The sequence below is a fragment of the Acomys russatus genome, chromosome 20 (genome assembly GCF_903995435.1).
Source record: "Acomys russatus chromosome 20, mAcoRus1.1, whole genome shotgun sequence".
Classification (NCBI taxonomy): domain Eukaryota; kingdom Metazoa; phylum Chordata; class Mammalia; order Rodentia; family Muridae; genus Acomys; species Acomys russatus.
This window is the reverse complement of record NC_067156.1, coordinates 60417347-60431807: the sequence shown is the minus strand read 5'-3', so window position 1 is coordinate 60431807 and position 14461 is coordinate 60417347. Positions and strand designations below refer to the sequence as shown.

Sequence of the window (14461 nt, the reverse complement as noted above, 5' to 3'; positions counted from 1 at the left end):
GAAACAGACCACCTTGGCCACCTTCCCCAGATGGCACTGAGTCAATTCCTCCTTTTATGGAAAGCTCAAGCTAAGACCATCCAAAATGAGGAAAGGCATAGTCCCAAACATCAGAGGCAGTGCTGAACAGACCCATGCAAATAGAGTCTCTCATACTTTCAATATACCCTAGTGAATATGCTCTACAAAATTCATTTCTAAAACTGTATCAGCTTTTTTTTTCTTCTTCGAAACAGGGTTTCTCTGTGTAGCCTTGGCTGTCCTAGACTCACTTTATAGACCAGGCTGGCCTCAAACTCACAGCAATCCACCTGCCTCTGCCTCCCAAGTGCTGGGATTAAAGGTGTGTGCCACCACGCCGGCTTGTAAGCTCTTAAAATAGCGAAGAAACATTTTTACATTTGGACTTTTATGTACTCACTTTGCCTACTTTCTTTAAAAGCATGGTAGTTTATAAAAATTATAGTTTGGTGTCAATATCTAAGGACCTGCATAGAACTTTGGCTCTGACCCATCCATCCCATTCAAGGAAGCTGCCTTCCAAGAGTCTGGCTCTCCCCAGGTGGCCTCCAGGCCAGGTCCAGGCTGACACAGGTCCCATTCCAGTGAGCCCTTAGAAACAGCTCTGAAGCCCCCTACCGAGTGGCTGGTGACAGAGGCCCCATTCTTCCAAACACATGGAAGCAGCAGAAGCATGCTGAGGCCCGTGGGGTTAGGCAGGAACAGCAGCCCACAAAGGACAAGAGAAAGAGAAGTGATGAGTGCCATGACAGCCATGCTCAGTGACTCTCCCACAAGAAGGATGTAGAGCCCACCCTTGTCATCTCTGAAGATGACACTGGTCAGATGTCTCCCTCATGCACTACCCCTAGAGAGCATCTATGATACTGTCACATTGGGAACAAGAACTGGGCCTTACCTTTCACACCACAGTGTTGAGCACCAAGCAGAGCTCATGGGTGAGTCTAGCACACAACACTGCCCAGCCCACCAAAGCAAATCAAGACGGCTCAGCTGTGGCAATAAGGCTGTGGCATGCACTGTGAGCTGAAGGTGTCATCTCTGCAAAGCAGACCTTGGCACTCTCCATAGTACGTCACCAAGTACACAGCCCAAACTGGGATGGCGTCAAATCTACTTCCCATCCATTAAACTAGGCATCGAATCAGAGAGGACAGGAAGGAACACTATCAAACCCTCCCTGGCTTGGTGCTATAAGCTACCTCTGTTCTAACCATTGATTTTACAATAACCCCAAAACTATAGTCTCTTAGCATGTCTACCTTACATGGTAAATTAACAGAAAAACTTCAGATGCAGCCGGGCATGGTGACACACACCTATAGCCCCAGCATTCAGGGAGGCAGAGGCAGGCGGATCTCTGTGAGTTCAAGGCCAGCCTGGTCTACAAAGTGAATCCAGGACAGCCAAGGCTACACAGAGAAACCCTGATTTTGGGAGAAAAACAAAAAACAACAACAACAAAAAACCCTTCAGATGCATAAACGTAGCTCATCAGGGAAGTGTAACCAATGCAAGTCACAAAAGCTTAAGGTGAGGTTTTAAATTCCAGCGCTGAGCCAAGTATTTGCTTTTATTGCACAAGACAAAGTGGGAAACCCTGAGAGCCTCAGTAGTCTGGGTGGCGCGCGGCTACACCATTTCACAGGACGGCTACTTCTGTTCCAAGTAGCTGGGTGTTACTCACAGCTCCCGACTCCTGAGATGCTTCACACTGCAACCTGAGCCAATTCAGACAGCTGCCCTCAGCACTCACCCCAGTGAACGAGGGTGCAGCAGCTGAGTGTTATGCAACCCCAGCAGGCTGGCGAGTGGGGTTTAGTTACACACCACCAGTCACATTTCAGGGATATTAGCACAGTGGATGATCCTGGGGTGTTTATTAAGGGTGGGTTACAGGAAGTTAAAGAATGTGCAATTAAAGGAGGAGGGAGAAAGTAGAGAAACAACCATAAAACAAGGAGATAATGAAGGACCCTTCTAGAAGGGGAGATGGACAAACCCAAGAAGAAAAGGGTCTGGACTCGTGTGTAGTGACAAATGTGGGGAGGATGGCAGCATTGTTTCTGTGGGGCAATGGCAGGTCATAGCTCCCCTTCTAAACATAGAAAGATCCACTAGGATCTGGAGTAGAGACAGACGACAGGGGAAACCAGATTTGAAAGTAAGACAGACGGATATGCGTTTCATAAATAAGCATGGCCCTTTAAGAAAGGACTCAACCTGGGGCCGCTCTCCCACAACCTATTCTGTTCATATACTTTCAGGCCCAACTAGGAAAACATGTCTCAAGTGCCAGCAACATCCATGCTTCTTGAGAGAGGGCTTGCTAGGTTCCCATCATGGCTTCATCTCAGGAAGCTCCTTGGGCCAAAGAGGGCTGGGACAGCAAGCCAGCTGGACCAGAGGTAGGACCTCCTCATAAACAGCCAATCACCAAGGTACTCCCGGCTGAGCACAAGGCTTCTCAGTAGAGCACAGTCTCCAGAACCAGAGAGGGAGCTTTGGTTTTCCATGACAGCCACTGCAGCAAATGGCATCCACAAGAGCAAACAGTGGAGCCATCCTAAACTGGAACTGCAGATCCAGAGAGGGTGTTCAATCCACGGCCAAAGCAAGCAGACCGGAAAAGAGACCAAGGACTATCACGTCCTGTCTATGACAACAGCACTGAAGGAAATGCACTCTCTCCTACTGACATGATAATCAGGTACCCAGAGCCATGCATACTCAGAACTGTTCAGTATCCTAAGAGATACTTAGGTCATCCTTAGACCCCTCCATTAATCTTAATGCTTTAAGCCTCCTCAGAATAGAGCCCATATCTTGAAGTGCCCTTATATGCCAAATAGCTAAGTGCTAAGAGTGTGCTTAGTTTGCTCTCTGTTGCTATGATCCGATGCAACTAGAGGAAGAAAGGGTTATACCCCTGGTTACAGCTCATCGTGTTGGAAAGTCAAGAACTTGAAGCAGAAGCAGGGACGAGCTCTGTCTGCCAGCTCAGTGGTGCTTAGGCAGCTTTCCTATACAGCCCAGGACCAACGGCGCTCTCCGTGGGGACCCTCCTACATCAACTAACAACTGAGACAGTCTCCTACAAATATGTCCATGGGCCATTCTGACCTGAGAAATTCAGTTGAGACTCCCATCATTGAGGCTATGTCGTTGACAGCTAAATTTAGCCAGGACAGTCCGTCACATCAATGGGAGCTAGTCTCCTCAGTATAAAGGTGGCCCACCTCACTGCAGACTGCAGGTCTGAGTGGCTGCCAGGCCTCAAAGGCAGGAGCTCAGAAGACTGTGTGTTCTGCATGCCTGAAAGGAGGCAAGCATGTTATAAGCCCCAGAGTTTCTCCATGACGCTGGTGCTTTGCAAGGCTAAGGCGCACAGCTTAAGATTGGCTACCTGGCACATAACAGATAAACATCCAAAGCTCCCAGCCCGGCCTGCAGGCTGACCCTACACTGTGTTACCCTAGACCAACAGTTCTCAACCTGTGGGCCGTGACCCCTTTAGGGAGGGATCAAACGACCCTTTCACAGGGGTCCCTGAAGACCATCTGAAAATACAGATTCAAAACAGTATTACAATTCATAACAGTAGCAAAATTACAGTTATGAAGTAGCAATAAAAATAATGTTATGGAGCCAGGTGGTGGCGGCACATGCCTTTAATCCCAGCACTTGGGGGCAGAGGCAGGCAGATCGATGTGAGTTCGAGGACAGCCTGGTCTACAAATGAGTCCAAGAAAGGCTACACACAGAGAAACCCTGTCTTGAAAAAACAAAACAAAAATAATGTTATGATTGGGGGGGTCACGACAACATAAGGAATTGTATTAAAAGATCAAGCATTAGGAAGGCTGCCCTAGACTGTGGCTTTCCCAACAACGTGGCATGTCTAAAGACTTGAAATCACCACCTAAGAAGACTCTTCGCCTGATACTTTATCCCAACAAGCCTCTGAAGCCTGCATAGAGTTTTAATTCATGGCTCATTGAAACCTAGAAGTTAAGCATAAGATCACTGGGCAGCTGAGGAACCAGAATTCAGACCCTGGTCTAGACCACTTAAGGGTTGCACATAGCCTATATGATATTTTCGTCTGTCCTCTTCCTTCCACCCAAGGGTACTTTTTACAATTGTAATAAGATATACAAGGTATAATACTTAGCATCAGCATTTTTAGGGGAAAATTCAGTGGCATTAACATGGCCTATAGCTGTCAACAGTATCCATATCCTTCATGCTCACCTTGCAAAACTGTAATTCTGAACCCATTAAGCTCCCCCCGCCCCCAGCAACCAACCACATTCGTTCTACTTTGGCTCTGTGACTATGACTGTTCTTAATGCCTCATGTACGACTTTGAATCATACACTGCTTGTCTTTTCATAACCGGCTTGTTCCACTTTACAAAATGCCTCCAAAGCTCGACTTGGTTCAGAACATGTTGGAATTTTGTTTAAGGCCAATTGTATGCCACTGCATCTGTATGCTGCATCTTGTCAGTCCGTTTGACCTTATAAATGGCACATGGGTGGCTTCCTTATGCTGACTAATGCTGTTGTATATCCTCCTTTCTCGTTTCACTTCCACTCACATTTACTACCAAACAGCCTGCCTGGCCCAGCAGGGATACTCTTTCATCTTTCCGAAGACCATCCCAGGTAGGGGATTAGGTACAAAGTCTTTTCCATTTGATTTTTAAATCATGAGCTACTTACTGATGTGACTATACCAGTCATAATTTGTAGGTAATTATATAGGTATTAAGTTACTTGTATTTACATATAAATGTAAGTGAGCCATAAATCAATGTAACAATAAATCTGAGTTTCTAACTCTGAGTGACTAGACCACAACTGCTACAGCCAGCTGCCTGTCCCCAGCTGCCTCACATCTCTGTAGTTACTGGACACTGAGAACATTCAGAGTGACAGTGACTCCAGAACCAAAGCCAGAAAGATGCCGCACACAACTGGCATCCAGGGCTGGCACGGTGGCTCAGTGGTTAAAGTCCTTGCTGAATAAGCCTGACAACCTAAGGTTATTCCCCGGAACCCAAATACAGATGCAAGAGGAAAGAACTCCCCAAAGTTGTCCTCTGCCTCCACGCAAGTGTCACTCCCACCACAGAAACACACAGTAGTAATAAATGTAAGGAAGCAACCCCCAGAGTCACACAGCATTACAATGGCCGTGCATCAGCAAATCCCTGCCCTGGCCAGCTTATTTTTAAATAACTTTTTACTGATTCTAGAGAGAAAGTATGTCGTTCAAGCATGACAGTTCTGCCACCAGAGATGAGAACCAAAGAATGCGCCGTCAGGTGTGAAGGCGTTTTCAGTGGCCTTATAGCTGCATCTTCCACTTCCAGCCTCAGCGGCCATCCTCAGAGAGACGACCTATCGGGATGTGTGGGATCTAACGTACTGGTCACAAAACCCACACTTTAAAAGCATCGCCACTATTTTGGCGCATGGAGTATGTTTCAGTTAAACACATGCACACAGGACAAACAGACTGACAGCAAAGAAACTTTAGTTTAGGGCTGAGTAGACATTCATTTTCCTTAATTTGCAAGCACGCCCAGCCCTCATTGCGGAGTAGAGGCAAATTGAGAAGGGGATTAAATCTGATCAGATGAGATGGGCAGTTTATCTCCTTTCACTGTACTAATACTTCCTTGATACTAAATTCACACAACAGAAGGACTCAAGGTCAAATGATCACTCTGAAGAGACAATTCGTCCTGCTTCTCACACTGGCTTTTATGTTCACTCGGATGCCACATTGTATTTGTTGCCCACGTGATGAATATGAAAGATGGTCTGAATCTTTGGACAGATACCACAATGGGTATCGTCTTCCCTGAAAGTTGAAACTGATCCTATTGCTAACTTTTCTTCCCTGATTTACTGTTGTTGCTTCTGAAGACCTGCTCCTCCCAGTCTCCCATGTGGTGTGGACACTCACATTCGCCCCTGCTCTCACTGTGCAAAGACCTATAAAGCCTTAGTGAGAATGCTCAATGAGACCTTGCAAGTTTACGAGGGACTAGAAGACCATGCCTTTAGCACAGGGTGACCTTACAGAGGCATAGGGTAACAGAGTCATGGCCACCATGGCAGGAAGTACTGGCAGCAGGCAAGCAGGCAGGCAATGGTGCAGTAGCTGAGAGTCTATAGCTGATCCTCAGGTGTGAGGCAGACAGGTAGAGCTGAGAAAGGCACGGGCTTTTGAAAACTCAGTGACATGCATCCTCCAGCAATACCCCCTAATCCTTCCCAAACAGTTCCGGCCAACTGGGGACCTAGTATTCAAATAAGCCTATGGGGGTGAGGGGGCAGGTTGGGGGGGTCATTCTTATTCAAACCACCACATCCACAAGGTCTCCCCACTTCATAGACTTAGGCCAGTGCCAGAGGAAACAGATGGGCTTTCTGCTGAGTACCTGTCAGTGGCTGGCCCAAGCATGGCGGAAGATAATGTTAGGGGAAAGGTAGTTCCCTGCCAAAAAGAGCCATAGCCTACAATGGGAATGGGGGATTTCATGGAGGAGTTAAACTAAGCCAACGACATTTGTTGTGTGCCCACAGTTTGCCAAATCCCGTCTTGGGAACGTCGAGGATTATGAGCATACGATTCAACGTGAATCTTCCATGAGAGCAATTTTCCAACATGTACATTTGACCACTACTTGCATGCGCAAAAGACAGTTTGCCTGAGCTCTCAAAGCTTTCTATTTGGCTTTGAAACTTCTGTCCAGCTCAGTGGCTCAGTCTTCAGCAACAGCATTTGTATATATTGAGAATATAATTTAATTAGAACATTTCTCCCCTTCCTATTTCTCCCTCCAAATCTTCCTGGCTCTCCTTCAAATTCATGGACTCTTTTTCACTGTTAGTGTGTGTGTGTGTGTGTGTGTGTGTGTGTGTGTGTGTGTGTGTGTGTTCATATTCCTAAATGTAACCTGTACAGTCCATACAATGTACATGTATGTATGTTTCCAGGGCTGACTGCTTGGCACTGATCAACCATTTGGTACACCTGTCCCTGGGAAGGCCACCTCCCCCGCTCCCAGCTTCACTCAGTTGCCCATGGTTCCTTACATAAGGTTGAGGCCTCCTCATGGCCTTCCCCCTGTGTTTTGACCTGTCCATTGGTGCCATCCCTGTTGAGCTCATGTTTGAACAGACATGTCGGTGAGACTTTATAGGTGTAGGTTCTGATGTTACTGGAAGACACAATCTCACAGCAAACTCCCTGCGCCTCTGATGGTCTTTTTGCCTTCTCTTCAAGGTCACTTGAGCCTTAGATGTGGAAACGGGACAGGGCTCCACATCTCTGCATTTTGATTGGTTGTGGGTTTCTCACAAAGAGAAGTTTCCTTAAGGAGGGGGGGTGGTCAAGATTACACTTATCTGTGGTGCTTTTATTTTTAAGTAGTTGATGATGCATAGTAATAAAGCAAGCACCTGTGCACACGCTGGCCAGATTCGCATTCTGCCAGCAGTGCCACCCTCCTTTCCGCGCTCACGCCACCTTCATCCCCAAACACGCTAGTTTCCATTTCCCTCAGGTTCTCATAGTTCCATCACTTCAAAATTAACAAAACAATGTTCATGCTTCTCTGAAGCACCTTACATGATGCTGAGCATCACAGGAAATGTTGTACCAATGCATCACCTGACTGGTTGGGGTTACACTGCGGATACAGCTGGGCAGAAAGGAAAAAGGAAGATAAACCAGTCTAGGGTGAATAGTCTGTGTGTGCAAAGATAAATACACTAAAATTTACCATTTCAAACATTTTCCCCTCTCGTCTTCACTGTGATACCCAGTATCCAGGTCACAAGATGAATAGAACATTCTATTGCCTTCTTACTCCCTCTTTTCATGGAGTCTGGCCTCCAGCCTAGGGGACCTGAACTTCTTGGTATCAGAGCTTTAGTCAAGACTTTGAATTTCATCATGCGGCTCTCAGTGTGTTCCTTCTCTTACGATTTCATGTCACAGCACATGTGAGCTCTATGATGGCAAAAATATCAAAATCATTTCCCTTTCAGCAATGATGACAAAAGCTAAAGAGACTATGTCACAAGTAGAATCACTCAAAAGAAGGCAATAAGCTGGGTGCGGTAATGTTTGCCTATAGTCCATGAGTTCGAAGTTAGCCTGGAAAACATATCAAGACCCAATGCAAGGAGGAGAAGAAACAGGGCAATAAAACTTTAAGAGGGTTGCACCCTTAACCTAGCTAACCCAGTGCTGAGATGGACATTTTGATCATTCCCAAAGGTAACAATTTAACCTGTTATCAAAAAGTGCCTAATCCACACTGGAGTCTGGGCAACGTGAAGACTGCTTCCCTGTCCCACTAAAATCGCTGAATTAGAGGGTGTTCCTGACAGGCTTTAACAAACCTTCTGGCGTGTTAACGCTATACCAGGGAACACTCGAGAACCTTGTTTACATACACCTGGGAAGTTCTACCCTCATACACTAAAGGAGTCTTGTCTGAAATGATCAAATCTTACAACCTCCACGAAGAGTGCATACGCACCTCAAACATCCGTTGGCCAACGGACAGGCAGCAGAACACACCCTCAGGCACCCAAAGACTGTGGGCTAAGTGGGTGGGTGGAAGTGGTTTCCAGGAATCTCTTAGATGACATGACTGATACACAAATCACGGTCGTGTTGCACTGCTGAAGGGACAGATACTGCATGGAAGACAGCAGGGCAGCGGACAAGGCCCCTAGTTTGGGTACCCAGTGTGAGCCTAAGATCCCTTGCTTACTAAACAGGGATGCTACAAATGCCTAAATCTTAGTGCTGTCGAATGAGCTAACGCACAGGGCAAAGAAGTGACCTGGCACGAGCGTGTTCTGCCACAGCTCTCAGAACCAGGGATTCCCCAGTGTCGCTCCTTCCTGCTGCCTGTGGATTCACATCTAGAACTCTCCGCTCTTTCTCCAACACTGTGTCTGCCGTGCTCCCCACCATGACAACAGACTAAACCTCTGAAACCGTAAGCCAGCCCCAGTGAAACGCTTTCTTTTATTAGAGCAGCAAGCACACCTAGCACCCATATCTTCATTTCTAAGTTCAGTTCTCTGTGTGTGTGTGTGTGTGTGTGTGTGTGTGTGTGTGTGTTGTTGTTGTTGTTTTGTTTTGTTCTTCAAGACAGTTTCTCTGTGTAGCCCTGGCTGTCCTGAAACTCACTCTGGAGACCTGTGGCCTCAAAATCAAAGATTCGCCTGCCTCGGCCTCTGCCCCTGCCTCCCAAGTGCTGAGACTAAAGGTGTGCGCTACAACCTGCTGTGATCAGCATCTGTTACCAAGATCTTCAAGACTTCTCCATGGTCTGAAATACCATCTTTTTTCTGAATGATGGACAATGCAGAGATGGTGACAAGAATAAAGACTGATTTGTCAGTTCTTCCGGTGGTGAGGGCAAGTACGGCGAGAGCAGGTGGAAACCTGTTTACTTGAGGCATGTGAAAAACTGAAGGACACCTCCCTAAATCACAGGAATTCTGCTTTACCAAGGAGTGGTATTCCTCTCTGAACTCTTGGTAAAGGCTCCTGGCTCAAAGCTGACACAAGGCGTGTCTGCCAATGGTACAACTCCTTGAAGCGCTCAGAAGGCCACTGCTGGAACTAAGGTGTTGTCTGGTGGTAGAGCTTTGCCTAGCATAGGCAAAGCCCTGGATCCCACCCCCAGCTCTGAAGAACAATTTAAAAATACATATATTGAGCCGGGCGTGGTGGTGCACGCCTTTAATCCCAGCACTCGGGAGGCAGAGGCAGGCGGATCGCTGTGAGTTCGAGGCCAGCCTGGTCTACAAAGTGAATCCAGGATGGCCAAGGCTACACAGAGAAATCCTGTCTCGAAAAACCACACACACAAAAAAAAAAAAACCATATATTGAGCTATGCATTAGACTACAGAGATGTTACCTGACATTTAAAGGCTGAGCAGAAAAACGGATTATCCGAGAGCACTGCCTTGACTCTGAGGGGCTCCCGGTCTCTGCCTGTGCAAATCAAGCCCACACTGTCTTCTCTAATGGTTGCAGAACAAAGCACTAGCATATGTCACATAGAGAGTTCTGGTGACAATAGAGCCTGCTGTCCACTCAGCCTTTCTCTTAAGAGTCAGTGGAAGTGACTCACCTTGATGTCACTCTAAAAGCGTCTAGTACTAACTGGCTTTCTTTTTCCACCCTCCCTGCAAAGAAAGCAATTCCTCAAAGGTAAGGGGCTGGGTAATCTAAAAATAGGAGTGTCTTTGTTAATGAGAAGTGCCCTTCACCAGTGAGGAAAAAAATCATAATATCACTCATACACACACTATATAGCATATGAGCCAAAAGCTGAGGAGGGATAAAAGGTGTGGGTGTGGGAGACTTTGAGTAACCAGAAATAATACTACTAGACTAAGTTGGTACCCAGAACTATTTAATGCCCAGGCTATTTACATCCAATAATATCTCCCAACTAAGGCAATAGAAATGATCAATAAAGAGTTACAACTTCCATTCCAAAGATTTAAAAATGCTCTTGGCAGACTGGATAATTATTTCCACGATGCACAGTACATTAAAGCCTGTGTGTCGACCCAGTGGTTGACAAACTAGGAAAGCCCACTGGTAGGTTAAAAATAGGAGGGAACACAGGAGATTTCAATAATACAACAACAACAAAAAAAACAAACAAACCATCTCCCAGAGAAACAGAGTGAATCGGAGAGGCAGGTGCTATGTCTGTGTATATAATCCATGGCTCTTTCTCTCTCAGAATTCTGCCTAGCAAGTACGGTTACAACAGTTAACCGTTACAACAAAGCAGATCTCTGTGAGTTCGAGGCCAGCCTGGACTACGGAACGAGTTACGGAACGAGTTCCAGGACAGTCGGAGCTGTTACACAGAGAAACCTTGTCTCGAAAAACCAAAACCAAGACAAAAACAAAAACAAAAGTTAGAGAGCAGCTGACTGCTTCTCAGACTGCACTGCCAGAGAGAGAGTGATGGCAGGCCAAGCTAGAAACCCAGAAACTACCCAGGTGTAGTAGCGCACACTTTTAGCTCCAGCATTCAGGGGCCAGAGGCAGGCAGATTCTTGTGAATTCGAGGCCAGCCTGGTCTATATAGTGAGTTCCAGGACAGCCAGAGCTATATAGGGAGATACTGCCTCCAAAACAAAACAAAAAGGACCCTGGAGGCTAGTGCTGGGCCACAGAAAACCTCCTTGACTTAAGAGTCAATAACTTCATAATAACTGAGAACCAGAAACCCACTAACAGCAGACCCTGTCCTTTGATTTATTTATACGAAAACCTCATACCAGTGAAGATACTTCTTAATTAGTTCTTCCAGGACCTGCAGTTTTGTCCACAAATGGTTAACTCAAAAGTACACTTGGAACACCTTAAGTTCAGATTCCCACTAACTCTCCATCCCTATTAGCAGGCAATATACTCACTTCCCCTACAAGTGATCTGCTTGAAAAGAAATTCGGTATGAACGTTTTGTTTTTCGAAGCTAGCTCTCCAAAACCACAAGTGGATCCAGGAAGTCATTAGCTTCATAACGCAACAATGAAACACGCGGGGACTACAGGACATGGTGCATGAGCCTGCGATGCGGTGGCTCATCTCTCTTGTACTCGCTGGTGCTCTACACAGCGTCAACCGAACACAGCTTCAGCCCTGAACATTCCAACCGGCTCAGGTTGTTTTCACTGCCTCACTGCCTGGCAGTCTCCAGACCAGGTTCCCGATGAGCCTCTCAGCGCCAGAGCTGTAAGCTGGAATTCTGAAGGCTCCTCCCCAAACTCCCACGGGTAAAAGAGGTAGGGTGCGTTTCCCAAGCCAGTATTAGTAAAGAGTTCCAGCCCTGGCTCGCACCTTCTCCACCCTTCTCCAAGAGGGTACCTGGTACCTACCCTGCTTTGGGAATCCCTGGTGGATCAAAAAGGTTACTCAAAGCAACCCAGTACTGGCCCCAACCAGGTGACACCCTCCTTCATAACTACGGGAAGAACGTTAGCCCTTACTGACCCGAACCAGGTCCATAGAGGGGAAAAAAAGAATTTAAAAACGTCAAACTATAATAGGTGGTGAGCCCAAGGAGCTGAAGGGCTCCCCCATGCGCTGGACTTTAGCTAGCAATCGCCAGGTGAGGATGCGGAAATACCTCTTCCTACCCCGCCCAGACCTGTCCACCAGGCCGGTGTAACAGGATTTGCAAACTCCCTACAAGACTTGCGTACACACGGTGCGCGTAGAAACACACATCCCTCTGCGCAGAGGCATGCAAACAGGCACAGTCAAACAGGTCCCAGCTCCCAGAAAAGACGAACAAGAAAACCAGACATGGAGACGTACGAAACGTTTTATAAGAAAGCAAGGGGCGGGTGATTAAAGGTCCTGCCTTGGGCCGTGATCCCCTGCCCCCAAGACCAGGCAGAAACCAGAAGGGCTAGGGCTGCAGAGACAACGCCTAGAATGCTGCTGGTCACTTTAACTATGGCACCTGCCGCGGAATCCCGGAGAAGACGCTCCTGCCGCACCTGTTTCCAATCTTGAGCACCGCACCGCCCCTCACCCACCCTAACCTTGAATACAACTTGAAAACCGATACTCCAACGGTGGTCAATAATTACTCCAACCCTCCCCCGCCCAAATACCTGATAACTTTAAAAGGGCTGCATCAAAAAGAATGGCCATTGTAGGCAAACAAGTATGGGCTTCCTGAGGCTGAAGAGATGCCCCAGCAGTTAAAAGTACTTGCTAATTCCGCTTGCTGCTCCTGCTGGGGAGCCTGGTTCTGTTCCTAGCACCCACATGGTGGCTCACTGCCACTTGTAACTCCAGCTCCAAGGGCTCTGACGCCCTCTTCTGGCCTTCTCGGTGCACATACAGATATGTAGGCATAATACACAAAATAAAACTGAAATGTATATACATATATGTAAGTATATTTACTTCCTTAGGATTATTAGAAACGATGTCTCTCTACCCACCGCCCTCACCCCTCCTCTAGGCTCCATGCCCCTCCCACCAAGCTGGCTCCCTGTCCTTCACCACTCCCAAGTTCAGGGTCCCTCTGGTCTAAGGAAAGAACAACTAAGAGGCACTCGGCGCTGCAGAGGATCTAGAAACCAGGTCCACGAAAGAGGAAATGGGGTCGCATGTCGGGTGCCTCGGTGGAGGCTAGTGTCCTATTCTAGCTCCCAGCGGGCTAAGACGCCCCAGTGGTTCCAGGCTTTCAGCCGGTGAGCAAGACTAGAGGACGAGAAGTGAAGGGCGAAGTAAAGGTGGTGACAGCCCCCGCGTGGGACGATGCTGCGTCGCTGTCAAGGGGACTCCGCGGGGCGGCCAGTCGGTGCGGCGCGCTCCCGGAACACCCAAACTTTCTCCGCCACCCAAGTTAGAGGTGTCGGGGACCAAGGCCACAGAGAGGCTTGCAGGGGCGTCTGGGAAGCAAGGGGAAGGTAGCCTGGAGCAGATCGCGCCGCACCTGCGCCCCGGAGCCGCGCCAGGCCCGCACTCACCCGGCTGTAGAGCTCGCTGTACGACATGACCCCGCCGGCCCGGCCGGAGCCCCGGACGCCTCGCGCGGGACGCCGGGTGGGAGCTGCGCGCTGAGACCGGGCTCCACGCTCCCCCCTGGCGATCTCAGTGCACGGCTGGTGCAATCTTCCCGGACCAGTCCCAGTTCCTCCGTGCTCCTTTCTCGGGTGGACCGACCAGCTAGCGCAGACTCCTGCTCGCTCCGGCCGGCGACCTTTACTCCCAGGGCGGCGGCAGCGCTGGTGCGGCGACCAGGAGTGGCGGGAGGGCGGGGAGAAGGCGCGCCGCGCTCCCGGCTCAGGTATGGGGTGGAGGCGCGGACGCGCGGCGAGGGAGGGACGACCCGTGCCGCACAGCGGGCGGCAATCGCCGCCTTTAAGCCCTCGGCGCCCCCGCCGCTACCGGGTCCTGGGGCAGGGGGCGGGGCCGGAGAGGAGCGGAGCCCCGGGAACCGGCACCCGCTGCCCCCTGCTGGCCGCCCAGCGAAAGCTGCTCAGGTGTGGGCGGAGTGTCGCACCTGCCCCAACCCACCGCCCGAACACCTAGGCGGAGGTGGGGCAAAAGTGCAAAGGAGACCTTAAAAAAGGGAAGAAAAGTAACTCGAGAGTTCAGAAACAGAGAGAAAGCTATCTGAGTCTGGAAGGCTCTATACTTTCTCTCTCGATTTTATGTTTGCCTTCAACGTTTTCATTATTATAACCTAAAGTTGGCCGGGCGGTAGAGGCTTTTATCACAGAAGCAGCAAAAGTGGTAGAAGCAGGGGGGATTTCTGTGAGTTCGAGGCCACCCTGGTGTACCAAGCATGTTCCAGGACAGCTAGGGCTACAGAGAGAAACTCAGTCTCAAAAAACAAA

The 14461-nt window shown here is 48.6% G+C and overlaps 1 protein-coding gene across 2 annotated transcripts in view; it reads right to left on the bottom strand.

Annotated features, from left to right (window-relative positions):
• The window catches only part of Myo5b (myosin VB), a 291060-nt gene extending 277049 nt beyond the window's left edge, over positions 1 to 14011 (bottom strand). The window contains exon 1 of one of the 2 annotated variants that reach the window (XM_051163654.1): positions 13589 to 14011. In XM_051163654.1, the coding sequence (XP_051019611.1) occupies positions 13589 to 13615 (27 nt within the window). In that variant the 5' untranslated portion in view covers positions 13616 to 14011. The remainder of the gene's footprint in view (positions 1 to 13588) is intronic. The other variant, XM_051163655.1, reaches the window with a different exon arrangement.
• Positions 14012 to 14461: the final 450 nt, after the last annotated feature.